General features: G+C 43.2%; 1 protein-coding gene across 10 annotated transcripts in view; it reads right to left on the reverse strand.

The window, feature by feature from the left end:
• The window catches only part of FGGY (FGGY carbohydrate kinase domain containing), a 414,785-nt gene that overhangs the window by 122,254 nt on the left and 265,765 nt on the right, over nt 1-26,766 (reverse strand). For all 10 annotated transcript variants that reach the window (XM_047726124.1, XM_047726127.1, XM_047726128.1 and 7 more), the window contains one exon: nt 8,933-9,040. In XM_047726124.1, the coding sequence (XP_047582080.1) occupies nt 8,933-9,040 (108 nt within the window). The remainder of the gene's footprint in view (nt 1-8,932; nt 9,041-26,766) is intronic.

Here is a 26,766-nt window from a genome sequence, read left to right on the forward strand (position 1 = left end):
GAAGAATAAGTGCAAAATGCGGCCTTAGTACCGAGGTAGGGCTGTTGGTATGGGTGCGAACTGAGATGCCCATATATAATACAGACACACCCTCTGATGATATTCAGGGGCAAATATACAGTTTCATCCTCCAGGGAAAATACCTCAGCCAGGGGTGGTACTGGCTCACGAGGACCAAATGCTACTGTACTTGATACATGAAGATGTGCCGTGTCTATTGCCTGTAGAACATTTGTCATACTGCTCTGATTTCGCAATGCTGATGTTTCTTACTACTGCATTAGGGAATGTATTCTTGCCATGGCCACCACCTGTGCTAAGTTTATAATTACTCCAAATGCTGGGTCTATGGAAAGAACCTCTTCCTGGGTGGGTCACTGGGAACCATAGTTCTAAGTATTTTCTTTTGTCTCATGGGTATATTAATCTTGTGTTGTTGTTTATATTGCTTCTATGGCATATGGATGCAATATTTATTTGTTTTTAAGAATAAATATTGGCAATTTCCCCAACTTGGTGAAAGACAAAAATTTATAAATTCAAGAAGTTTAGCAAACCTGGGAAAAGAAGGATAAATCCAAAGACCACCATGTGTGGGCATACCACAATAAAAATAAAAGATTAAGAGAAAATCAAGAAAGTAGTAGAAGAAAAATAATAGACTCTAGACACAGGAAAAAACCATACAAATGACGGTTGACTTCTCATAAGAAACAAGGATTCCAGAATATAAAACAGTAACATCTTTAAGTGCTGAAGGAAAACAAACAAAGAACCTGCCAACCAAGAATTCTATATTGAGCAAAAATATCTTTCAAGATATAAGGTAAAATAAATTTATTAAAAAAAAAAAACTAAGAGAATTTTTTTCTTTTTTTCTTTTTATCAGTATGTGTAAGAAATGAATAAATGCTGAAGGAAGTTCGTCAGGCCAAAGGGAATACAAGACAGAAATTTTAAATTTTCAGAAAGAAATTTAAAACTATGGAAATGGTAAATATGTACGTAAATACAAAAGATAATGTTTGTTTCTTAGATCTCTTTGAAATACATATGACTGTTACGGATGGAACGATATCCTCCCAAAATTCAGATGTGAAGCCCCAACCTTCCATGTGACTGTATTTGGAAATGGGGACTTAATGGAAGTAAATAAGGCTCTATGAGGTCATAAGGGTGGGGCCCTAATCCAATAGAACTGCCATCCTTATAAGAAGAACCAGGATCACCAAAGCTCGCTCTCTACTTGCATGCACCCGGTAGAGGCCATGTGAGGACACAGTGGGAAGGCTGGTGACTGCAAGCTAGGAAGAGCGCTCACATGAGAAACTGCACTTTCTAGCACTTTGATCATGGACTTCTATTCTCCAAACTGTAAGGAAATGAGTGTTTACTGTTTAAGCCACCCAGTGGACGGTATTTCATTATGGCACACTGGACAGACTACTCCATTATTCAAAGCGAACAACAAAGCAGCTACTACATTGTCAGACGTAGAGCATATGTAGGCATCGCACATAGTATGACTACAGCATAAAGAGTTGGGGGGTGGCAAAGGGAACTCTAGAGTTGAATGCTTTTTACATTTTACATGAAAAATATGTATATTTTACAATAAATACACATATAAAACATGTATATTTTACATAAATAAATATACATACAAAATATGTATATTTTACAATATACAGTCTAAGGCTGAAAAGCTTAGGGCATTTATTGTATGTCATTACTAAAGAAATCATTTTAAAAAGGAATTCAAAAAATCATGCCTGAAAAGCAAACAGGAGAATCCAAATGGAATTCTGAAAACTGAAAGATACCTGAATAATCCAAAAGATGGAAGAAAAGGAGAGACAGAGAAACAAAAAAACCAGAACCACCACAGAAAACAAACAGCAAAATGGAAGACCTACATCCAACAATATTCATCTTCACATTAAATCGTGGATCATTTTCAACACTCTCAGTAGACATCAAAGATTACAAGATTGCAGAAAAGCAAGACCCAGCTACATCCTGTGTATAAAAGACGTACAGAGATGATGGTGCTTTGACTGATGGTGTTGGGAGTCAAGTTACAAAAAAAAACAAATCAGATGGAGTGGTGATAAACATTTCGGCATCAGAATCCTTAGGAATTTCTGACTGGATGAGGGCAGAGAAGGGAAAGGAGGAGTAAAGAATTAATCCTAATTTTCTGGCTTTAATAAAAATATAAATGACCGTGGTCTTTACTTAAATGAAGACAAATACTTGAGGATCAAATAGAGACTGTATCAGTTACTAGAGTCAGAAAACTATAATTCTGGAATCCTTCCTCCCTCTGCCTCCCTGACATTGAATCCATCCTCTCTCCATCTACAGCAATGCTATCCTTCAAAACCTTGACCTCTCTCTTCTTCACTTCACATCCAATCCATCGAGAAACCTCATCATCTCTACCTGCAAAATATATCCCAAAACATGACCACTTGTTGACCACTGCCACCACCCTCAAGTTTCAAGTGGTTTACTGATACAATAGCCTCTCTCTGGCGCCCCTGCTGCCATCTCCCCCACCCCCACCCCACCATTTATTCCCCAGGGAGCAGGCAGCAGTCTGAATGACCCTTTAAAAACCAAGTCCTACTTGGCCTCTGCTCATTCTTCTCCAGTGGCATTCCATTTCACTCAGAAGTAAAAGCCAAAATTCTAACAGTGGCCAATAATATAGCTCCATATTACCTCGTGAACTGATTCACAACTCTCATTTTGGTTTACTTGGCTCCATCTTTGTGGCCTTGTTTGCTGTTTCTATAATATACTGCAGGCGGGCCATCCTCCCTCAGGACCTTTGCACTGGTTTTTCCCTTAGCCTGGTATGTCCTTCCCCTAGGTTTCCAAATGGCTAACTTCCTTCCCTTCCTTTTTATGTTTGCACGTCACATCAGAAAGGCCTACCGTAAGTAACCACCTTATTTAAAATTGCAAACTGTTCACCTGAACCCATAAACTTACTTCCTCTTTTATTTTTAACGACTTACACTATAAAATAAACTTTATTGCTTTCTCATTTTATTTATTTTGAAGGATCTGTCTTCTCTTGTTAGAATGTAAGCTTGACAAGGGGGCAGATTTTTGGAGTGAAGGGCAGGAGGAACCGTTTTATTCTCTGCCTATTCCTCACTCAGAACAGTACCATGAACGTCGCATAAATAAGCATCCCTCCAGAGAGTTTAGATTTTTATTCTACAGATAACTCGGGAGGTATCAAGAGTGACAGGGTCATGTCTATGTGCTTTCACCACAATCCTTGAAGAGGATGTTGTGGAAAGTTTGTGTTCCTTCAGAATTCGTATGTTGAAATCCTAACCACCGGGGTGATTGTGTTCAGAAGTGGGACCCTTGGGAGGTGAGTAAGTCTGAGGGTGGAGGCCTCATGAACGGGATTAACACTCTTACAAGGGTCGGAAGGGACCAGAGTTCTCCCCTTCCACCATGTGAAAATGCAAGGAAAAGTTAGCCCTCTGCAAACTGGAAGAGGATCCTCACCAGGAACCAACCTTGCTGCTACCTTGATCTTCGACTTCCAGCCTCTGGAGCTGTGAGGAATAAAGTTCTGTTGCACATATGTCCCCCCATCCCCCCTGTCTATGGTAGTTTGTTCAAGTGGCCAAACTAAGACACAGGTCTTAGAGAGGGAAGAATTGGAAGAAAGAAGGTAATCAGGGAGCTGTGCAGGGACCCGGGTGGGTATACAAAAAACAAACAAACAAACAAACAAAAACAGTGCAATCCTGGGTGGGAGGGAAAGCAGAAAGATTTTTTAATGCAGAGCTGGACTTTGTATCCACCAAGTCATTCCAATTAGCCAACGAACAATGCTGGGGACACACCTAAGTCCATACATACCTTCTGTCAATGCCACACACATACATTTCCTTTCTCTCGTGGCCTTATGAAGCCTACCAACTGAGTCTGCTTTGATGTACTTGAAAAGTCACACTAACTCACAATAATTGCTTCTCCAGGGACTGTACAAGGCAAGTGTAAGAAAAACTCAAAAATGTGGCTCCACAAAAGTTAGGTCCAGTTCTGGAGAGATCTGGGCCTTGCGGTAGCTGACCTGGATTTGAATCAAGGCTTTCCCACTTATAACTATTAAGATCTTGATGAAGTTACCTCATTGTTCTGAACATATTTATGCACTAGTAAAACTAAATCAACAACACTGACCACACAGACATGCTGTGCATATCAGAATGCTAAATCTTAATAAAGGGCCTGAAAGTATTTGTCCCATAACAGATCCTCTCAGGAGGCTGCGGGGGGTTGTGCAATCTACTTCATGTGCTACGCTAACTTGTAATCATCAGGCCTGTATTCAACCTTCCCATTAGATGTAAGTTAGTGGAGGACAAGCATCATGTGACTATTCTCGCCTGGCCCAGAGTCATTCCTGTCACATGATGGAAGGAATGAACAAATAAAGAGTTGAACTCACTATCTCCATCCATGCACAGTATGTGTCTAATCCAAGCTCTTCATACACCCACTTGTGGGGGACGGGTGGACTTCCTGAAGCTAGTCCCAGGCTGAGTGGCCCTGGGGATAAAGTGGGAAAGAGGCGTCTCAATGCACAAATGCTAAAATTCTGAACACACTACATCTTGCTACACGGTGACCCTGAGGCTCAAGTTCATAAATTTAAATTCTGGGTTCAAAGAATTCAAAGGTGGGGCACCTGGGTGGCTCAGTCGGTTAAGTATCTGCCTTTGGCTCAGATCACGAGTCCTGGGATCAAGCCCTACATTGGGCTCCCTGCTCAGCGGGAAGCCTGCTTCTCCTTCTCCCTCTGCCACTACTCCCTGCATGGGCTCTCTGTCAAATAAATAAATAAAATCTTAAAAAACAAAAATAATTCAAAGGTAACCCCTACCCAAGCCCCATTATTCCAGACAGCCAAAGCCACCACAGCTTTGGAAGAAGAGGCAGCTTAGGAATTTGACTTAGCCTCCCTTACTGCACACCTCCCCCAATGGAAAGGACTCCAACTTCAGAGAGTGCCTGGAGAGAGGGATGGCCAAGGTCCAGCTGGAAACCAGCGTCAGCATCTGGATGCAGTGACTGCATGGGCTGGTGTTCTATGGAAAAGGTCTGGGCAAAAAAGTGATGTTTTCCGCACAGCGATTCTGGAGAGAGTATTGACAAGCACGAGGCAATCCCTGCTGGGTGCCCGACTGAGGCAACTAAAATCAATCATCCACGGGATGGAGGCATGTGCCCTTCTCAGAGGAAATGAGTGTCAGTGGCACAAGCTTGAAAGGAGTGAAAAATGAATCCAAATCTCAGTCAAATGAAACTGCAAGAGGTCCAGAGCCAGAAAAGAGCCTATTCTATTTTTTTTCCTTCATCCTGAAGTTAACCAGATGGAGATTTTTTTTTTTCTTTTTTTTTTAAGTACCAAGCTATTCACATACTTTGAATGAAGAATTTGCTTTGGGATGAAAGTTTTTTTTTTTTTTTTAATTGTAAAAATGAGACAAAATAGCTATTCCTCCCTCCCTCCCAAATCTAGAGTTTAGGTAATTTTTTCTTTTTTATTTTCTTCTTTCTCCTCCTTCCCTTCCCTCTTCCTCTACTTTCTCTTCTCTTCTGCTTCAGATGGTACATTTGTGACTGTGTTTAGAATATACTGTGGACAATGTAATAATGGGACAGTTTCCGACCCAGCATTTCAGACATGTGTGTTGAAACAATGAACACAAAACATGCAACTTCCTCTCGCCGTGTTCTCCGTGAAAAAAATGTGTTGTAAAACCAAGACTGAAATTTCACAACAGAACAAACAAGAATAAGTAAATGGAAAGGAAGGGCAAACAGCAAAGGAGTCACATAAAAAGGCACTGACAATGCACCAGGGACCTCTCTGGGTTGTGCTTGCTCCCCTCAGTCTGCATTCTTCATCTGTGTATTTGGATAATCACTGTACCTATTTCAAAGGGATTCTGAGAGAATTAAATGAGATAATATATGTCAAGCACTTGGCATCAAGACTGGGAAAGAAGGCCTTCAAAATAACTATGAGGCGTTGGGATTACTATATATTAATAAGATTATGTATATAATTATGTAAGATTAATAAGGATTAATAAGATTATGTATATAAATCCTTTTCACAGAACATTCTCAATAAGGTAGGATTTTTTATTATCATCATCATTATTATATTTATTTCATTTCTTTATTTTGTAGGTTGTTTCTCTTTGCTTGCCTCCCCTGGACTGGACTGCTGCTTCACTGGGCAGTCTCTTCTGTTCTTGATTCAGATTTTGCCCCATCAGGCTAGCTTTTGGATTTCCTAAGATTTTGCTCTCTAAACTGCACAGGTCAATCACACCCACTTGTACAGCCCATGAAATATAAGCAGATTTGCCCAAAGTGGAGCTCCAAGGGCAGCTTGGTTGGTGATGGTGCAAAATCACTAACTAGAGAAAGGCCGCAATTCCCAAGACTTCGAAAGTCACAGTAGACTATTACGAAGATTTTATTAATGGCCAGAAAGAGGTCACATTTTTTATTTAAATTCTGAAACAGGCATAACCAATTCTTATCCACAAAGATATGTCATAATGTTTGGGCAAAGATGGCTTATATCCATAGCAACAGAGCAAACTTTGAGCCAAATACTGGGGAAAGTATTTCCAGACTGACACAGATGTTCAATTTGCATACTAAGTCTCTGAAAACCTGTTGATGGACAGCTTCATGAACAATGCACTCTGCACAAAGAATTGGTTTACTGGATCATTGTACTTATTTAAAAAAAAAAAAAAAGAAGCCTCTGGATCGTGCCCTCTATGAGTTCTGGGTCTGCGAAGGGTGATTACAGCATGAGGCAGGGTTGAAACAGGCTGTATTTCAGCAATGGGCTTTTATTATGCCACAGAAAAGGAATGGATATTTAAGTTAAACGCTGTGTAAACACATGACACTTATTTCAATAGGACGATGCAAAAAACCTTCATAAGGCTGTGCCGTCTTCTCAGTGTCTCTAGCATACTGTTCTTACAGACCAATCAGATGTTCTTTCTTTTATAGGCACTGAGATTCCCTACTACATAAATGAGCTCCTCAAAACCAGAGCCCACAGAGGTCTCGCTCATTGACATGAGCTTCAAAGCCAGCCGGACACCTATGCTTCCACTGACTTTGAAAGAGAATTTGAGGCAGCTAAGTATAAAATAGCCATATACTAAGAAATGGAAAAAATGGGGATTTGCATCCAGAGTGAGCTTTGGATCTGATCAGCTATCATTCAGTTGAACATTTGGAAGAGTTGGTATGGGAATGAGACCATAAACAGACAATGTGAGATTGGCTAACTGAACCTTGGTCTCCTTTTCCCTTGCGTTCCAATGGAATCCTTCCAAGGCTTGCTGATCTCCTGACCTCAGTTCTTATTAAGCACTGCCCTGGTCCTCATTCAAGCCCGCATGGCTTTCTGTTTGTGGACTAACCGACTAAAACCGGTCTCCCCACCTTCAGCCGTGTACCCTCAGGCCTTCTACTCAAGGCTGCTAGCCAGAGTCTGTCCACCTGAGACCTGAACATGAGCATGTACTCTTCCAACCTTGCACTGCTCCCCCTTGGTCTACCAGAGAAAGATCAGTTTCTTAGCATGTTCTCCAGGGACTTATGATGTGGTCCCTATCCAACTCTCTAACTTTCATTGTCAGTCATTCTTCTAAGAACAGTTTATGTCATAGCCTATGTGCCATAACCTCAAATATGCCTTATTATTTGTCACTCCTATATCTTTGTTCCTACACCAGTTCTCCTGCCTAGAGGAGTATATCTACCCTTCTTTGCCTGGTTGGTCTCTATTTACCTTTCAAGACTCAGCATAAATGCCTTATCCCCTACAAAAAAATTTTTTTAGCTTTATGCCAACTTTGTGCTTTGTCCCTCTGGTAGAGTACTCAGCTCGTTTTTATGGGTCTTCCATCTTCCCTATGAGACAACCCCACAAATTCACCAAATTTTTATCAACTACCTTCTATGAACCAGCCACTGAGCTAGATGCAAAGAAATGTCAGATATGGCCCTTGCCTTTAAGGCGCTCCTAGTTTTCTGGAAATGACAGATTAGTAAACCAATAAGAATAACAGAATATTCTAAATAGAGTTGTGTCTTGGGATGCCTGGGTGGCTCAGTGGATTAAGCCGCTGCCTTCGGCTCAGGTCATGATCCCAGGGTCCTGGGATCGAGCCCCACATTGGGCTCTCTGCTCAGCGGGGAGCCTGCTTCCCCCTCTCTCTCTGCCTGACTCTCTGCCTACTTGTGATCTCTCTCTGTCAAATAAATAGATAAAATCTTAAAAAAAAATAGAGTTGTGTCTTAAAGGACAAGTAAAATTATCCAAGTGGTAAAGAGCTTTCTGAGCAGGGAAAGAAACACATCCAAAGGCACCGAAGAGTAGAATAACATAAGTCATGGGGAAAGTGCAGGTAGGGTAATCTAGACTGAGTGACAAGTACATGCGTGGGACTGGAGGGATGGACCATGAGAGTATGACATGCCCAGAAAACTATGTGAATGATATCCCCAAGGCTATGGAGAACCATTAAAGGGTTTCAGCTGGTGAGTTAGTTGGTCCTTTTTACAAAGTAAAATATCACTTTCACTGCCATGAAAAAAAAAAAGGATTTTTGTGTGAAAGATAGGTGACAAGATGGGTTAGTCATCATTGCCTAGACCAACATTTATTCCTTTGGCAAATGCATGCTGCCTATGCACCATATGTTAGGCTGTATGCTAAGACAAAGCTAAGTGTTCTGATTTAGGAGCCTGCAAATCTTCCAGATACTGGGTATATGGGTAACGTGACAAAATGGGCTGGTCAAGACTATAAAAACATTTAGACCATATTGAGAAAGTGTCAACTTACCAGTTTTCCAGTAACGCTCTGACCACCTTCATTCAGCCAGAACCCAGGGACCATGGCTGAGAAATAAGGGCCCCAGACACCCGGTACAAAAATTGGATCTTTGCTGATCTGAAAAGAAAGAGGCAAAGTAGATGAAAATAACTGATCCTCAGGGCTAGAAAGAAGCCTTAACCTCCTCCTATCTGATGTTTCTATGACCGTGAAATTCAACTTCCCATTAAATACTTTCTTTGATAAGAAAGTCATTCCTTCCAAAGGAGGGGCATGGTTTCATCCCTGGAAGCCTTCCTGATAAATTTATTTGGATGTCAGGGTAGCAAAAGAGATCATTTTGGAAAGAAACTGATGAGACACTTCCTTGTTGGCTCCCTCTCTGTGGCAGACTCATTGCAAAAATGGTCTCCAATCTCTACCCTCCGTGTACCCAACCCCTTTGCAAGGCTACTTGGCAGCTCCTCTCATTGATGGTGGAGTCCCCATCCCTCGAATCTGGGTCAGCCTTGTGACTTGTTTTGGCCAACAGAATGAGAAGGAAGTGACACTGCACCAGTTTTCCAGGCTTAGGCCTCAAGAGGACTGTATGCTTCTATTCTTCCTCTTGGTTCTCTACTTTTGCCAGAAGAGCTCAGAGTAGCTTGCTGGATGGAAGGACAAGCAAGTGATGTCTCCCATATAAGAGACAGCCCAAACAAGATCAGCAAATCATCCTAGTCAACCAGCACTAACAAGCCTAGATCACCAGAATCACCCAGTCAACTGGTAGACCTGTGAACAAAAATACATGACTTGTTTTACATCACCGAAGACTGCGTGTTTGTCACCTACCATTTCCATGGTGAGAGACAACTGATACATTCCCTTCCTTCACAAATACTAGTCACAACTAACAGCATGCTATCTCCCTTAATTGGGTGCTGGAGATACAGAGATGAATCAGACAGAGTTCCTGTCTTCAAGAAGCTACCTATCGAGAGGGGAGCTCTACAAGTAAGCAGACAAATAGGATACAGCGTGGTCCACAGGATGATAAAGAGAAAACACAGAATGTTATGGAGGGACAGAGCATGCAAGGCATGAATGGTCTCAGAGAACAGGACATAGACCAGGCATGCATGCTAGGTCAAGGGAATGGCTTGACCAAAGCCATGTAAGTGAGGGAGAGGTTCTCTTAGGATTCAAGACACTGTGTTCCACAGAAGTTCTTTCAGGTGTTAAGAGAATACACCAAGACATGAACCAGGACAAACAAGGATGGACCACATGTTCCCTCATCTGAAATGGTACATGCTTCTCATCCATCTAGCAGGGATGCGTATTTCTGGTTGTGGAGGGGTGTAGTTCAAGGGTGGGGAAGAGAAGGGAGTGAAGCATACTAGGTCTACTCCCACATGTCTTCTGGACAGGTAGCAAATCTATTCATTCATTTATCCTACAAAATATTTATTCAGTCCTTATTATATATCTGGTACTATGTCACATCCTGGGAATATTGAATTGAACTGAATATTCATGATTTCTGTCCTCAAGAAATTTGTAGTCCAGCATTTTGACACAGGAACAAGCTTTCTTTAAATGTCTTCACCCGCACTATTCCAGTTCTCTTTTTACTAAACTTGTGAGTCTTCAAATCAGTAGGATTTCCAACCCTCAGATATGAAGAAAGTGAGGGAAGGCAAGGGAACTACACAACACTGTCAACTTTAAATCTTGTAAAATAATATAATTTATAAAAAGGGACATTTAACCTCTAAAATAGGAAGAATGTCAGGGAAAAAAGAAAGGCTTTTACAAGAAAAGACAGTTTGGCTTACAATGCCATATTCATTCATTTTGTGGTTGGTTGAATAGGTATTTCCTGAATTCCCTCTGTGGTACAAGCCGGTGCCAGGCAATGGCAATGAATGTGAAACAAAGCAGCATGGTCCCTGTCCTCATGAACCATTTTGTCTTGAGATGGATCAGATAAGAGTGGCCCGTCCTTCAAGTTTGGCCGGGAATCTCCTAGGTTTAGCACTCAAGGTCTTATGCCCTAGAAAACCCTGCAGTCCTGGGCAAACAGGACAAATCTTTGGATACCCCAGATAGATATTAATCAGATCCTTACACAGATGTGTAATTATAAACTGTGATATATAAATGAATGAAAATCAAAAGGTACCATAAGGGCAATAAGTGAGGTACCTAATTTAGCCTAGGGGGTCTCAGAAGGCCTTTTTCAGGAGGCAATATCTGAATTAAGATGTAAACCACAGACAGCAGTTACTCAGTAGGTGTGAGGGTGTGTGTGTGTGAATATACATATGATTGTGTATAAGTATGTGTTTGTGTATGTGTATATGATACGGAGACTATTCTAGCCAGAAGGAGCGCACACTAAATGGTCTTTGTTTTTGTCACTTTGTCTTTGCCCATAAAAAGTGATCACATGCGGGCCTAGACACTACTCATCCCAGAGTGGCTTTGGGGTGGATAAGATAGCTCATATTCACAACCACTTAGGACCCAGTGTTTGAACAGGCAGATGGATAACCACCAAAGTCAAATTATCTCCTGTCAATGCCCTGTGCCCCTTCCCTTCCAGAACTCTTGGCCCCATTTGATAGATTAGTCTCAGAGAGCTTGTTGTATAAGACCTCCACAGTCACATAGTAACCACCCAAGGCAGGATCTGAACCCAGGCAGCTGTTGCCCTCAAATCATATGATGTTTTATTTTTAACTCATACACATAAATTGCTTTGGAAGGTCATGCATCACCCCCTACCTCCACCCCATCTCACAATTTCTTTAAGCTTGTTGCTGTCAGCCAGGGCAGAGCTCCACGGGAAGGTGAGGGTATGCTGCTCAGAAACGTCAGGTGAAGGCTCTGCCTGGCTCTGTCCAGGGAGAGGTTTTGAGCTGACTCCTGTTTGTGCTCACTCCTTTGCAATGGCACAAGCTTCTCATCAGACATCTGAGTAAAGCAAGGAAACCAACACACAGAAATATGTTTCCCAGAGCATTTCCAGTAGCCTCTAAACCCTGTGCTCTTGGAGAAAACAAGTAATAGTTTGTTTTGACAGAGGGGCGGGGGAAGCACATTTGTATATTGCTGTGTTTTAATTCTTTGCAATAAACCTAAACATTTGAAGATATTTTTGTGAAAGCTCTTTCTCATGACGATGGCTATCTTGGCCTGGAGGCTGTTCTGTTACCCAAAGAAGGGAGTTCATTTTACTCCACTGATAACAACTGTCTGTAGAGGACGTTGATTTCCTAGTCACAGCGGTGTTATTGGCAACAACAAGAGTCAAGATTGACTGGGTACTTACTAAAGGCCTCCTTCCAAGCATATTATAGGAATTAAACCATGTAACCCTCATAAAATTCCTGAGGGAAGATTTCATCACGATTTCTATTGAATAGATGTGTAAACTAAAGCAGAGAGAGTTTAACTCCATGTCCAAGGTTATAAAAATGCAAAGCAGCCAGGCACCACACTCTGCAGGTTCTAAATTTGTCTCTGCCAAAGTATGGTCTTATTTTTAGGCTACCATTGCTTCTTTGAATCCTTCTTAGGCTCCCAAGGGCAGAAAGCAAGGGCCATCACATAGCCAACACAGACTCATCCAAATGGAACAAACCTTCTGGCCTTGACGACAAGTCAGGGAATCTGCATTTCTAAAAAGTTTTTGAAAAATTTTCCCCAACAGGCTTATGAAGGACGGAGGAGTGAGTGTGGGTTGAGTCTAAGACCTCTCTTGATTCTATTCCAGCCTGCTGTATTCTAGCCAGGTGATCTCACACAACCTCATCTTTCTGGGCCTCAGTTCCCTCAGTTCAAAAAAGGGAGGATCGATACAAACGATGGAGGACTTTGGTGAAGACAGAATAAGCCATCAACTACAAACAGCTAATTATACATTTAATACCAATACACGTTGGTTCTCCTTGAAATGAAGCTTATGATGGAACAGTCAGGGGACAGAGTTGAATGACCACAGTCAAAAGTAACTAAGACCTGGTAAGAAGGTCTCTAGATTTGCCCGTGGTCTGATTTAGTGAATATTCTTAACAATGAAGTAGACATGATTCAGAAGTAAAACTTATCACATTTTCAGATGATATAAATGTGGGAGGATATTATGCTCCACATAATGGAGTACATCCAAATCAAGATTCAAATTCAACACTACTTCTAAGAGCTAGAACATTAAGCAAAATAGAAACTAGTTAACATTTGTTGAATTGTATGGTTAAACCTTCATACTCAAAAGGTACTAGAAATATTCTCTTCCATAATACTCTTTCTCATGGGTGGTGGCACACGATTATTCAATTTGGTAGGGTTTGAAGCACCATGTAGACTTTTGCTATATTCTTTAATTATGTGTGATATAAATAAAATTATAGAAACCTGAAATAAAACAAAACATTTGGTTGCTCACTATATGCCAGGCACTGAGATCAGGATCAAGCCTATAAAAATGATGAAGTAAAATAATAATAACAATGATAATTACTAATAATGAAGGCATGGCTCGTTTCCTCAAAGAGCTCCTTGTCTAACTAGGGGTCTGACAAGCGTGGTAGAAACCCAAGATGTGGGCACTTTCCAGAGGTGGTCAAGTGCGAGCTGTGTGAGCTAGGCCCTGAAGGAGAAGTTAAGTGTTTCCTCAAGTCAAGAAGGAAGGCAGCCCGGGTGGAAACAACTGTTTCCAGGCTGGGCTCACACTCATGAAGCTCACACTCATTTTAGTTTTCATGAGAACATATAGTTCTGAATTCTACTTTGACGTAAAGGTCATAAGGTTGAAGGATAGGTATATTTTTGTACCAATACACCCTACTGCTGGTCAAAAATTCAATATTTAAAAAAAAGCCATGGTTTTTGAAAAGGTAAAGAGTCTCAGTGAAGCCACCCTCTAAGTCAGGCAATGACAGTAAGAAATAATGGTACAGAAATAAGGGTAACAATAAGAAATAATAAAAGAGTAGTTGCTAGCAATTACTGCAGGCTTACAACATGCCACTCTCCTGGGCTCTTTACAGACATTCTAGCATTTAATACTCATGACAACCCAGTGAGGTAAGTCCTATCATTATACTGACCCTCAAACGAGGAAATCTAATGGAGGAGGTCAGATGGCTAGTATAGAAAACAGGAGTAACTTCAGATCCAAACAAGATCCAGGCTAGGAACTTATTTCCCTCTGCAGATTCTACTTTCCTCATCTATAATATAAACAGATTGGACGAGAATGTTTAATATCACCTTTGTCTTCGAGATTATCTAAGATTCCACGAAGCTGAGTCATTCCTCTCCAACTGGCCAATCAGTATTCTCCGGCGGGCTATTTCAACACACACTCTGTCCCATGGCTCCAGGGATCCCGCCCAGTGGCCTCTTGGGGCTTCTCTAAGTATCAACTTTGCCCGGCTACCCTTGTGACCGTGTCCAGGACTACCAGGGGCCTTTCTTGATGACCGACACCATGTATCTAATATATTTAATGGCTACTACCCATAATATCTGACATTCACTGAGCAAATACTCAGCAAATATTTCTTGGATACACATGGAGTTCCAACTATGGCTTCAAATATGAAGAGATACAGAAAGATGGGCATCAGAGGCATGTATCCTCCCAAGGTTTGCAAGCTAGTAGAAGTTAAGGTACACAATGGGCTGGGGGGAACTCAGGTATAAAGTGATTTCTAAGTTTATATTTGTATTGAAACATGCAATTACCCTAGATAGTACGTGGAGTCCAACAAGCACAGCCCATGTAATAGCTGAAGACAAAGGCATGAGGAGGGTAGGCCAACTACCTAGGATCACAAGGATGAGAGACGGTCAAGCAGGGATTAGAAGCCTCTCTCCGTTTGTCCCTGCCTCTTCATGTCTGTGCCCAGGCTGGCTCCATGAGTGGATGCCACTGGCTACATTTCATCGAAGGCTATGCTCTTGTCAGCTGAGTTTCCCTGCAGTGCCTGCTCACACCTCTTGCTGGGAGAGATGACTGGGCTCTGAGCAGGGAGCCACTCCAGCAATTTCCGTTCTGCCTTGCCCCCACCCCATCACCCCGAGGTTGGTCTAAACCTCTGGCAGGGGTGGCAGGCAGGCTCCAGGCGCCAGTGGTCCTGGGAGGGAATAGGAGGTTTTGTTTTGAGTGCCTCCAGCCAGGTTGGGAATTTCAGAGGGTAGCCGCAGGCATGTGTGGGACTGAGTATTTCCGTGGTGGCTCATCTCTCCCTCCAAATGGACTGTGCTATCGTCTTACTAGAAAAAAACCATTTATACACATTCCAGCCAACTCCCAACTCACTACACAGTACAAAAAAGAGCACAGAGAATGTGGTTTTTGAATGGGGCTCTTAGCCTTGACCTCAAGTTCTGTACTTCTCAGATGAAATTGTAATGAGTTGTTTGCCTCTCCTACAAAATAGTGAGGAGATACCTCTTATCTCAAAGACAGTGAACGTGACTTAGTAATGTGAGCACAGACCTTGGAGTTAGAAAAACCTGAGTTTCAATTCTGGCCAGGCTGTTTATTAGCCATGTGCCTTTGAATTTGTCTGAGACTCGGTTTCCTCATCTATAAATGGGATAATCTCACCTCCCACAGAGTTCTATGTGAGTCATAAGTGGTATAATGTGTATAAAAATCTTAGGACATAATATGCTCTCAAGAAATGTGAAATAACAGATGGTTTAACTCTATTCCCTTTTGGGACAGTGGAAGGATCTGGAGTCCCAAGTGCTGGGTTCAGGTCCAGGCTCTACCCCTTCTTAGTTCTGTCCCTTTGGGAGGCTTTCCTTCCTCTTCCCTCCCAGACTCACTCATCCATGCCTGTCATTCACCGCATCTCATGGGGTCAGACCATCCACTCCCATGGATGCAATGACAATTTTTATGCTGTTGAGTCCCAAACTGTTCTCCCAAACTCAGGCTTTGCTGTTGAGTTCCATATTGGACACCTGACCTGGATGTCTAATCAATGTGTCTGAAACAGAACCCTCTATCCTTCCTCCCAGGGATGCTCTTGTGCTGGGGTCCCTGTCTTCCCATCTACCCAACCACTAGGATACCATTCTTTTTTTTTTTTAAGATTTTTAATTTATTTTTTTGACAGACAGAGATCTCAAGTAGGCAGAGAGGCAGGCAGAGAGGGGGGTGGGGGAAGAAGGCTCCCTGCTGAGCAGAGAGCCTGATGTGGGTCTGGTTCCCATGACCCTGGGATCACGACCTGAGCCGAAGGCAGAGGCTTTAACCCGTGGAGCCACCCAGGCGCCCCTAAGATACCATTCTTAACCTTACGATGTAGTCATCTTTCTCCTCTGCCTCACATTAGGCCTTATATACTGTCAACTCTATTTTTTAAACAAAGCTTGTTTCTCCCCATTGCTACATTACTCTAGTTCTTTATCATCTCTTGCTTGGATTAGTGCAGTAGTAATTAAGCTGGTTTTTCTGTCTCAAATACTGCCCTTCTCCTGCACCCCCAAAAACCCTGCTCAGAGAATTCAACCTCCTTACCTCCAATACAATGATCCTTCTAACACACAAACCTAATTATAATTGTATCACTCCCTTACATGCTTTAGGAGTTCTCCATGGCGTGAGACCTTTCTGATCTGGCTTTTATCTATATGTCTTACCTTATAACACATGGTACCATTTCTTCACAGTCCCGTCATTTTTACTCCAACCAGCCCATCACAGCCTAGAAATTCCCCCAACTGTGCCATTTTCTTTCTCATCTCTATGTCTTGATAAATGCTCCTCTTTCTGCCTAAAAGGCATTCCTTCTGACCTTCCTCTGACTAACTCTTCCAAGTCCTTTTATAGGATTTAGCTCAATATTATCTGCTCTGGGAAGCTTCTCTAAACCCTGACTGGCTGAGTTCTTTCTTCTTACATCTTCCTTTACTCTCTGTACTTCTATACTGTCGGCTGTCACAACTTATGTTATATGTGTTCATATACATACCTATATCTATAAATTGCATATAATGTGTATTTAGTATATAAGATGCATATAAAATGCTTTATAAACTAAATCACCCACTGCAGCACACGGCTGAAGTTATCAACAATGTCACCGATATTCGGAGCAACAATAGCACAGGACACATGTTCAATCACCCGTAAGTAGCACATAGTTCATAAAGCTCAGGCTTGCCAAATTTTCTTGTTCTCTGTTTGGAGGTTTCTGAAAGGTTAAGAGTCCTCTAGTAGAGAGTATGCTCTTTCTAGAAATCCAATCCCCTTATTTTAGCTTAAGCAAAACAGGAACACGTGAAACCTGTCCACAGGTATCTCCTGGGGCCGAGCAGTTCAAGCAGGCAGGCAGGGAGGGCACTGAACGGGTTTGTCACCCAAGCAAACAGTCCCCAAATTTGGAATGGAGGGAGGCAGCCAAATGCTGCTTGCAATGTCCTGAGTTATTTGCCAACTATTTTGGACTCGCTAAACCCCAAATTCCTTATTCTTCATCATTTTGAAATCTGTATGTGATCACAATAGGAACTTAATCCATATGCTTCTCATTCGCATAGACTTAAAACACACCCAAAGTTGCTTTGCAAGAGACAGAGGAGCCAGGAAAACTTTGAGGGCTGCCTAAGATCTCCCCGAATTTTCTCCCCTTTGCAGATAAGAAGCTACCCTTGGCCTCCTCTATACAGATGCCTGACTGGCTCCAGGGAGCTCAGACCTGTTTGAAAACTCCAAGAGCTGTGGAACCCCAAAGATATAAAAATCATAGCTTGCATCTTTTTCACAGCCTAAACAATCTGTGGTGGGTAAACAGTTCCTGGTCTCTTTGTTGGATCCCATGAGTCAAGGAGGAGGGGCTAGTGGCGTGGGTAGGGGAAGGGGAAGCAGCGAGTGAGAGGAGAGAGGGTACCCTTTCTGTGTGCTGGTCACCAGATGGACTCTTAGCTCTGTTTCAGTGTCACATAGTGACCTGGACTCTTGGTGTCAGAACCGTGTCTTCTATTTCTGCCACAACCCCAGGAATGAGCAGAGGACTAATTGAATGCTTCTCATATATGACCCAACCAATGTCCTCCTTTGATTCTGAGCCAGCTGTTAGGGAAAGCAGCTCTCCCTTATAGACTTCAGCTAAAAAGATGCCTCTGGCAGCCTTAGAGACAAGGCTGATAAGCAGGTGCAGGCAAGGATGACACAGCCTTTTCCCTGTAACAAGCGCATGGCACCCAACCCACAGCACCTCTCCCAGATAGCCCCTGATTTCTGACTGCTGAATTGCGGACACTTTCTCCTCCTGCTTGGCTCCTGACTGGCTTCTGAGTTTCCCTTGTTATGATTTTTTGCTTTGATACCAGTGTCTAGTCTCAGATATTGTCTCATAAATCTGACCACAGATTGAGAGACTGGTCTGACTCTCCATGTTTAGTCCTAAATTGTTGTATGTCATTGGTCCTCGGGGTGTTCATCTGAAAAATGGGGCAGATAGGACCTCTTTTATAGACTTATAAAGATTAAATGTGGCATAGTCTATTATAGGCCTTGGTACAGTGCCTGGTACATTCAGTGACCCAGGGAAATGGAGCCTGTCCTAATATCATCACCCTTATACTGGCCAACCTGCACTTTTTATTTATGGAGCAGATTACAGGGAGGCATTTAATTTTCAAAAGTAAGATCTGACACCATCTTGACTAGAATTCTGAAGTAGGGTACAGGGTTTGTATTGGCTCTGGAGAAGAGCGAGATAGGAATCAACAGGATCACTCAAATGAATTAATTTCTATTTGGAAGATCTATGAGTGGGAACAAATACAACTGAGACATACCCTGTTAACAGAGTATGGGATAAAGGCAAAGAGAACCTTGGCTGAATTATATTGGGGCCTCATTTGAAAAAAGTCAGAACTGCCGGGCATACTCATCAATCACTGTCTTCCCAAAAGAACCTCCTCCTCTCTTCTCAGGTTTAGCTCGGGGGATCTGGGACATGTCCATACAAGTCTGGACCTGAAGGATCCCGATCTTCAGAGCTCTCTCTGCACTTCTGGCCTAAAACATGACAAGAAGGCTAAAGGGGCCAGGCAAAGAGAACTAAAAACTCTGCAGACACACCTGTGTCATTCCCCAGTGAAGGACTGTGAAAGTACCAGAAACTGGTACTTATCGAGTGGTAATTAGGGTGAAGGACTTCATCCCTCCCATCTTCTCTATGACAAAGCAGGTTGCAAGAGCATTAAGAAATCATGAGGGTTAGATGGGAGGAGGTCAGAAGAAAGATGGAGAGAGAAGGTGGGAAGCTCATGTACTTTGGTTACCTAAGAGGTCACCAGGGACAGCATGGGCCAGAATGTCCATGTCAGACAGCGAGCCGGCCCCCTTCCTGCTGTCGCTGGGCCAGGCCTCAGAATCTGTCCCGGATTCGCAGAGCGCCTGGGTGGAGCTTCTGTAGTCCCCACACGGGGCACTGTTACCTCCATTTCCCCCACCTGAGATGCTGAGCAAGCCCATGTCCCCAGTTTCAATGGGAACTGAGTTTCAGAGACATTAGGAGAATTCCCAGGCTCACCAAGAGGGCGGAATCAGCTCTTAGACACATATCTGACTCAAGAGTCCACAGGCTTCCTGAGACTTTTTTTTTTTTTTTTTAAGAGAAAAAAGGCTATAAACAGGCGAGGCAAGGACAGAGTAGATAGCACCATCTTCAACATCTAGTCTGGGGCCAGCCCAGTGCCCCTTGTACCCTGAGGGGAAGATGTCCCCTGAAAAGTCAATGGACATGACAGGATTTTCCTATGTCAAGAGGGAGAGAGAGAAAGAGAGAGAGAAGGAAAAAAAAAAATCGCACATTCCAGGGGTATCTTTTCGCTCTTCTCCATATTCAACAGCAGTTCCTTGAGAACGCTAAGTGACTCTCATGTTAAAGAAAAAAAAAAAAAGGAAAGATTTAAAAATTGCTTCCCTATTTGAACGAGTCCCTGTGAAAAAGAACGGTCCACAGAGGTAAGGAGACTAAAGGAAGAAAGGGCACTGAGAGGGAAAGCGGATCCTGGAGGGTTTGCCCTCAGCTTATAGTCTATAAAAGACCATGCTAATAAGTAAGATATGTAAACACTGCAGAACAATCAGAAACAAATGAAAGGAGGGCCTGAGAGGAACAGTGTTTGGCTGTGGCCCAGGGCCAGGAGGCAGCTTTTGTTATGAATAGATCATCTGCCTATGAAACAGACCTGATTTTAACCCTTGGCGGAGGCGACCCAGTGTGTAAGAATGTATCGGGCCCATCTGGACTTCCTTAGAGAAAAGGGGGAAGAAAAAAGGGGAAAAAACAGCTATCTGTGAAATGCTATGACATGATGTAGGGCAGGGTTATGGTTCTGTGAGCGTGGTTTAAACAGTTTCTGTGTTATTAATCAGTAACACATGGAGCTCACAAAATAACAAATGACAATTATAATGGCTTTTTTTTTTTTAAGGTATTACAGGTGAATGGATGGGAGTGGGGTGTGGAAGGGAGGGAAGGCAGCTAACACAGGCCAAGCACCTACTAAGTGCTGTTTTATACACATCCTCATGCATAATCTTCATGACAATCCAGCCATTTCCTTCAGTTTACAGATGAAGAAACGGTGACTCACCACAGTTCAAAGACACGTTTATGGTCATATAAGTGCCAAGTGGCAGAAGCGATCTGAGTCAGTCTGATTCTGAAGGCCATGCTCTTATTATACCCGGCTACTTGAAGAACCACAGACGTCAGATGAAAGGAAGCGGCCAGTGGAACCAGCCCTTCCCCTTCCTGGACACTTGAGCTGTTGCTGTGGGTTGACAGAGAAGGCACAGGGCAGTGCCTAAAGGTACTCTGAACCAGCAAAACAAACCTGGTTTCTGGAGATCTGTGTGCTTCCTACTGTCCTGCCTTCCCCTCTCTCTCTCCACTCACCACGCGGCCATCAGAGGCAAGATTAAATGAAACTGGCCACCAATGCCAGCCTGGCTTCCAGGATGTGCGAATTCTGGCAGAACTCTCTGTGTGCTGATACCCCGTGTGCGTGGTGTAGACCAATTTGCCACTGGCCTCGCAATTTGAGAATCTGGCTCTCACCTGAGGGACAGATGCCAGAGCGAGGAGTAAGAGCTATTTTCCACTTCACTGGCCTGTGCTCTTAGGGTGGTGACTGAGCACTGAGCTGCGGGGAGGCAACATCCTTGCACACCTGCCTCTGGGGTATACAGAGGAGGTGTGGGTGTTGGGGGGGGTCAGGGAGGCCTGGGGGCCAGTGACATTAAGTCCTCCAGACTGACTAGTGCCGTGGAGAGAGAGAGTTGTAGTTCAGCCTGGTCAGGAATCACAGCTCCACGAATCCAACTCTGAGACCCTGACAGATGCCAGTTTCCTCCAGTGTAAAAGGCACAGGAGAACATTCACCTTCCAAGATGTTCGGAAAGAACAGAGCCAAGGTAGAGAAAGCCCGGACATGCCGCCTGTCCACAGTAAATAGTCAATAAGTAAGAGCTGATAATTTAACTCTCTATACTCTCCTTTTTTTAAGCCAGGAAATGTTTAATCTCTATTTTTCTGAGTTCAGAGTACAGACTGGTCTGGTTAATCTGGGTAAGGTGCAAACAACTGCAGTGCCCATAAAGGGTGGGAACAGCCGGAGATAGAGATCTGGGTCTCATTTTTCATGCCAGACCAAGAGGATTGTTTGGATCTCAATTTGGGTTCCTAGTGGGTTCATGGTGAAAAAAGTCATCTAACGTTTACACTTGAGGTATTTCTGTTCATTGAGGCTCTGTACTCACCTGTCAAGAGTTTACATAAAAGCTGCCTTCTCAGGGCAGGCGGGGCTATTAGCTGAGATCATGCAGGCCAAGCTCCTGGTGTGGTTTCCCCACATACAGTAGGTGCCTAATATGGATAAAGGGGGGGTGGTGCTCATGAAACATCTGCTGAGAATCAAGACTCTCCAGAATAGAGACACTTCATGCATTTCTTCAGCAAACACTTAACTGAGCACCTACTATGGGGGTCAGGCTCTGGGGAAACAGAGACGAAAAGATACTGTCCTTGTCCTAGTTTTCAATGTAGTTAGGGTGTGTGACAGTTACTCTACAAATGACAAGGTACTTTGATAAGCACCTCAAAAAGGGTCCAAGTTTGTAGTACAACAATGGCTTGAAGAGAGTGCTATGGTTTCACTGGAATGTAGCATTTATAGTAATAATTACAAAAATTCACAAATGTCAAGTTTCCATATACTGAGAGCAAACCTCTGTTAGTGGCTTTCCGTGCACTCTCTCATTTAATAGTTAGTACAGGCCTGTGAAGACAGGTATTGGTATCCCCATTTCACAGACGCAGGAACTGAGGCTTACAGGGGTCATATAACTTGCTCAAGATAAGGCTTCCATGGAGCAGGAGATTAAAAAAAAAAAATCAAGCCTATGGGCGGGAGGACGGGCACCAGACAGATCACGAAGGTTCTTTCATGATAGGCTGAGTAGTTGGAACTGTTCTCTTGAAGGCAATGGGGAAATAATCCCAATTAGTGTTTTGGTTACTTTGTAGCTCAAAGTCTACACACCCACCGCCATCCCCTGTCAAGCATGTATTCAGGATTACCAGAGGCTGGATTTGCACAGTGGTTCATTTTACTTTGTTCTGATTCACAACTGAACACGTAATGAATGATAATCACCCGTTATGTTGCCCAAAAGTTTGTGGTCACAGGCTACGTAAGTGTTTCACACAGAGCTGGGCCTTCCCTGGCCCTCTGGAGCCTCCGAGCTCCAGATCAGCTTCGTGGTGTGGATGTCTGTGTGGTTTCTTCTGTTTTGCTAAGTCAACAGTTCCAAGAAGGGGAAAAGAGGCTTTGCCTCAAAATCTGTTTCTCTAAAAGTCCTTCAGTGCCTCACCTCATTCCATCCATCTCTTCTTTCCCAATTCACCCTCTCCACAGCCTTCAACTCTCCATACTTTAAAGGGCTCCAAACTGCTACCTTGACCTTGGACTTTTAAACCACCTGATGTGCCAATACATAAATGGTGATCCCTGGACATTGCAAAGGGGCAGGGGACAACTGTCAGCCACTTCAGACGTGCTTCTGCCCTGACTTGGTTAACATCTGGCCCAAGATTCTTGCTTCATCCCTCCTCCATGACATGCCTGGTCCAGAGAATTAGCATTTTTTAGTCTTCCAAATCCTAACTGTACCTGATGACTTTGGCTTAAATGCACTCTACCAGCTCTCCCTACTCTGAAATTCCTGATGAAGATCATTACCCAGAGGTGGACTCAGATGACGGTACCAGCCTAGGACCCAGCACCCTAAAGAGGGGCTCTTGCATGTGGCCAAAGGTAAAGGTACTCTTCCATACAGGCAATACCCCATATCCAGTATGTTCCCCACTAAATATCCCCGCCTCCTAGCCTGCTTCAATACACCTAAGATGTCTCCTTGCTACAGAGGATTTCCAGACAGCTGTTACAATCACTAGTTCAACCAATGCTGGATACATCTAGAGAGTAGGAAAGTCCAGTGCTTTTTACTTTAATTTTTTAAAAAGATCTATTTATTTGGGGGAGGGGAGGGAAGGAGGGCAGAGGGAGGGAATCTCAAGCAGATTCCCTGCTGAGCAAGGAGCTAGACATGGGGCTCGATCTCACAATCCTGAGATCGTGATCTGAGCCAAAATCAAGAGCTGAACACTCAACCAATTGAGGCATCCAAGTGCCCCAAAGCCATCACTGTTGAGATAAAGAGATGGGGCTCTGAAAAATCAAATGATTCACTCAAGTTCACCTAGACAGAAAGTGTCAATGTCAAAATTAAGACTGTTCCTTTTATTTCTAAGGCCAGTAAGTTCTCTGCTGGTTTGATATTGAGAGTGGATGTACATGATTTCAGAGAAGTCAAAAACACCCTTATATTCCCCAAAAAACACCATCCTTCTGGTCTCCTGTGGGATGATGCAATGGAGGAGAAACTCATTCACTTAATTTAAAGCTTTGATTTTGGTAAGAAGACAGATGTTGCACAGGGTACATACTGTAGTTAGTTATACCACACGATGAAAAGAACACAGACGCATTTTTTTTCCCTTAGTGACAGTAGAGAACAGACACTATGAGATCATCAGTATTAGGTGCAAGGCTCTCCTGCATATGCCATGCCAGACCTTTCTACATAAGTTCTTGGTGCAACTCAACAAAAGCACTCAAACATTACAAATACCAGTATATAGTTGCAGCATTAAGAAATGGTGGGGCTGGGCACCTGGGTGGCTCAGTGGGTTAAAGCCTCTGCCTTCGGCTCAGGTCATGATCCCAGGGTCCTGGGATCGAGCTCCACATCGGGGTCTCTGCTCCATGGGGAGCCTGCTTCCTCCTCTCTTTCTGCCTGCCTCTCTGCCTACTTGTGATCTCTGTCTGTCAAATAAATAAATAAAATCTTAAAAAAAAAAAGAAATGGTGGGGTTCCTTTGGCCCCTCAATACTGGAAGAGTCTTTAAGAACACCTTCGAGATTGGAAGAGTCTTCAAGAACAGCTTTGAGATATCAAGAAGGTGAGCCTTCACCACCACTGCATCTCCAAAGCTTGTCACCCTTCACAGCAGAATCCTGCCAAGTGGCTGTTTCATTCAAAATTTACCAAAAGCCACCTTTGTTCCAGGGACTGTACTAGATACAAGTGCTATAGAAATGAAAGAGCCACAACACCTGCCCATAAGGAATTCACAGCCACGCGAACAAGGAAGACAGAAACCCAGGTAACAAACACCTAACAGCTAGGAGTGTGCTTTGTGCCAGAGCTATGTGCCAAGAGAACGCAGAGACTCCACCTCATTTAACCTGAAAACTTCCAGGACGAGATGATGCCCAAGCTCAGATCTGAAGGCTAAGTGGAAGTGAGACAGGAGAAGGAGTAGAGGGAAGGGAACTGCAGGCAGAGGGAAAGGAAGCAAAGGGAGAGGCATCAGAGAGTATAGTGGAGCGGGGCCGGAGGACAGAGAACGTGAGGAGTAATTCCATGGGGAGCTGACTGGTCATCACGTCCAATGTTGTGCAGATGGTCATTAGAATGCTAAGGATTAGGGGCAACAGAAAGGAGAAGGATAACATGTTTCAAACTAGTAGGAGCAATTTTGGCTAAGATCTTTTTTCTCTCTGGGACTCCACTGTGTCATAAGTGAGAGTACTGAGTTAGACGATATTTACACGTTCCTTCTGCTCATCAAATGGATGAATAGAGTTACAGGAATATTTTTCATGTTGTTATAGAGCTGGTAGCTAAACAGTATAGAGGGGTGCCTGAAAAATGTGTTAAGCTCTAATGAAAGAGACAGAACACAGAATACGTCTTCAAGTGACTTGAAATTAAAGCTAGGTCTGCCACTCATTAGGTGATGGAATAAATCCCTCACCCGTTCATCTACAACAGAGCGATAGCTATGCTTGGTTGGGAAACTGTAAGGAATAGAGAAGACCAAATATGTTAAAATATTGGGCATATAAGCAGTTACTCAACAAATGTCCACTGACTCTACTGCCTGGACTAGACAGGCTGTAGTTCAGTATATTCTCGTACCTTGTACTGTCTGTCTGTTACATGGAAGACCTTGAGTATGCAGAGATGCATGAAGCACAGTGGTGGTCCTGGGGAACTCAAAGTCTAGTGGCAGGGACACACATTTAGTACCTTTGTATAAAACAAAATGAGTGTAACAGACATATAAATAAAGTGCTACAGTAACGCAAAGGAAGGTGAGACTGTTTTTGCCTGGGGTCACGGGAGGAAGCTAGGCCAAGCTTTGGAGAAGAGGCAGTGTTTACGCTGGTGACCAGCAGTCCCTAAATAAGGTGCCCAGCTACCATTTAATATATGTCACTCAGCACGAGTTGTGAGGTCATTTCATCTCTTGGCCCAATTTTGTCCAATGAAGCATTTTTCGCCTGGGGATTCTAAGGAAATTCCTCCTGACGCAAATGGTCTCAGAGAATAAAAAATAAGGAATATGTTAAAAGGAGGAAAGGAAAAAAAAAAGCATTAACTCATCTGTAAATTTTTAACTTTTCCAAGTTTTGTCATGAAATATTATCATGTTCTTGGCCAAAAACCTAATGGGATCTTAATAGGCAGGCACAGAGCTGAGGTGACTGATCGGCCTCATCCCCCTAACCCTTTCCGGGAAGATCTAAAATGACCTCATGTGACCCACAGCCCCAAGTCATTGCCCCAGTTCACCTAAGCCATTATTGACCGCCACCACTCAGTATTTGATTATAACTGATCAGGGCATTTCAGCATTTAAATAGGCCAAGTGAGAGGAAGAATTCTCACTCCCCACAGTCATGGGGAAGGTTGCTCAGTGGAAGAGGCAGGCTTTTTCATTAACATTAAACAAAAGAAGCTTAAGAAAATGATGGATGTGTCATGTGCCCTTGAACATTTGCAGGATTATGATGATGATGGTGATGATGAAGAAGGAGGCGGAGGAGGTGAAAATCAACAGGATAAAGAGAAGGAGGATGGAAAATACATGTGGCAGGGCTGCGGAACTGAAAATCCTAGATTTAGGATGCACACTGTTGCACAGAGTTCAAGGACAGCCACGTTCCAGTTCCATAACATGGGGAGGACCTGCAGTTGTTGAGTTAGTCATTTGTAAACCTAAAAATCAAGAACATGTAGGTCTGAGAGGCAGTACCATGTAGTGGTTAAGAGCATGAACTTGATTAAAGTGAAATAGAACTGAGAGCTAGGAGTCCTGGGGAGAGAGATTAAATCTGCCTAGGGCAGTGGCACAGAGGAGGGGGCATGGAAACGCAGCCTCAAAGGATGCCCAGAATCTTAG

This window comes from Lutra lutra, chromosome 4, assembly GCF_902655055.1.
Source record: "Lutra lutra chromosome 4, mLutLut1.2, whole genome shotgun sequence".
Classification (NCBI taxonomy): Eukaryota; Metazoa; Chordata; class Mammalia; order Carnivora; family Mustelidae; genus Lutra; species Lutra lutra.